Raw genomic sequence first — 2008 nt, 5'->3', positions numbered from 1 at the left:
TATATAGCTTTATAGATCTTATATAATAAAATACACATTACTTATCAGTTTTATTGTAATTATAAGTATTTAACTCTATTATAAAGTAAAAGCAAGTCTTATATACTCTTATAAAAGCTCTATGAGTATTATTCATTAATATAATATGGTAAATGTATTATAATAGTCTTATATAAAGGGTATATACATTTTATTAGTTATATATAGAGAATAAAAGCACTGTAATAGTATTATACTTGAAGAAAAAGGTTTGTATCTAATATACAATATAATAAAGAGGTTTTTCTATACTTATAATTTGTATAAAAGTTCTATTAATGTTTATAATATCTAGAAACTCTGTTTGAGAGGTTATAAACTTAATAAATATATAGTACTAGAATGTAATGTGCACATTACAATAGTATAATAAATATTAAGCAAGTCGCTTAGATTATGTAATCATCGAATATCACATGGGACTTAGTACTTAAATCTTGGTGTGGCACTCGTCCTCGCTCGTCATTCTCTATGCCTCCGACCACCATTGAGTAACCTTCTGCCCCATCACTATGTTGTCGCTTCTGGTCTCTCTAGTCCAGTCCTCTGCTTGCAAGCGTCCTACCAGCTCACACTCCGCCTGCAACAACCTAGACAATAAACATTACTGTATGCGTCTCTCCAATCTGCTGTTGCGATGCCTGCGCTGAGCCTCAGATCCTGCAACGACACCCCAGCTGACTACACCGTCCTTCAACATAAAGCGTAAGCAGCCAGTCTGTTTCATAATAACCTGCACAGTAGTTGCTCACCCCTCTCCTCTCAACATTTTTGTCTTCCTTCCGCTCCTCCACGCCCTGTGTTGCCTCTCCTTCGTTGTCCTCCTTTTCTTCTCGTTCGCCTTCCTTTCGCGCATCCGCATTGTTGATCAACTTCTTCAATAATTCTATGCATTCGCGTACTTCTTCCCGCTCTGCAGTGCAGGCAACAATTGACAAGCAAAAGCTCGCAACAATGTCCATGTACAACCTCTCCTATAGTGCCACCTTCTCTCTTACACTGTATGTGCTCTCCTCCCCCACCCATTCCGTGTTTGACGTAACCCTAGACAGGTCTATTTAGTGTGCATTTACATTCCTCAGTGCTGTGGATAGTGCCATATCGAGCGCGGGCAGTGGCCCACCACTCACCTCGGCCTAACTAAGTCTGTCCACGTTTTTCATTTCGCATTCTCCCCTTGAGCTGGAACGTCCCAGAGATACACCCTTACAGTCATCCACAACGACCACTCGGTTCACTGCACCTCCGATTGCGAAACGTAGTTAGAGCATGCAACGCGCACGTACAGACACGGCTTCGCCTGCAGCCCAAATCAGCTCGTTCAACGTTCCAGATCACGACCCCGGTGTACTGCTCACACTCCCTACACGCCATCGCGATACATCCATCTCCTCGCTCTAGTTAGCCACTCACGCCAATGCCAACACTCACACTCACACCCTTAGCCAGACAGTCTCACAACTTCTCTCACAAGCGCAACCTCAACCCGCACAACACGTACAACCTTACAACCGACAGGCACACGCAATTCAACTTGCAGGGACCGAGCGACGACCAAGTCTTGGTGACGAAGACCACATCAAACGACGCAAGAACGCATTCATCGTCTTCCGTCGTGAATGCTGTTTGAAAAAGAACGAGGCGGAGGCCGCACTACCTGCAGAAGGCGACCTGGTAGCACGACATCAGCGTCAAGCTGACCTCTCCAAAACGATCTCACAACAATGGCGTTCGCTGTTTGTAGAGGAACCTAAGTACTGGGACGAACTCGCGAAGCAGGGGAAGAAAGAGCACGAGGAGATGAATACCCACGGTACGTCTATCAGTTGTTGTGATTTGATAAGGTAGTGATACTTTTGCTCCTATCATAATGTATTAATATTATGTATCGTTGTTAGTAAAGAATAAAATATTTAAATAAAATATATATTGTATAATAAGCCATTCAGATAAGATATAAGCTGTAAAT

General features: G+C 42.6%; 2 protein-coding genes across 2 annotated transcripts; one reads left to right on the top strand and one right to left on the bottom strand.

Annotated features, from left to right (window-relative positions):
• Positions 1-643: 643 nt before the first annotated feature.
• On the bottom strand, positions 644-1001 carry FOMMEDRAFT_161451 (uncharacterized protein; the record flags this gene model as incomplete). Its single annotated transcript, XM_007271003.1, has 2 exons — positions 644-730; positions 792-1001. 2 exons carry the CDS (start codon positions 999-1001, stop codon positions 644-646), a joined length of 297 nt encoding a protein of 98 aa, XP_007271065.1.
• A 736-nt stretch (positions 1002-1737) lies between these two features.
• On the top strand, positions 1738-1887 carry FOMMEDRAFT_95521 (uncharacterized protein; the record flags this gene model as incomplete). Its single annotated transcript, XM_007270894.1, has 1 exon — positions 1738-1887. A coding segment is annotated over one exon (150 nt), but the record flags the coding sequence as incomplete, so codon positions are not given.
• Positions 1888-2008: the final 121 nt, after the last annotated feature.

The sequence above is a fragment of the Fomitiporia mediterranea genome, assembly GCF_000271605.1.
Source record: "Fomitiporia mediterranea MF3/22 unplaced genomic scaffold FOMMEscaffold_15, whole genome shotgun sequence".
Lineage (NCBI taxonomy): Eukaryota > Fungi > Basidiomycota > Agaricomycetes > Hymenochaetales > Hymenochaetaceae > Fomitiporia > Fomitiporia mediterranea.
Note: the sequence above shows the minus strand (reverse complement) of the source record. Positions and strands in the feature narration are given on the sequence as shown.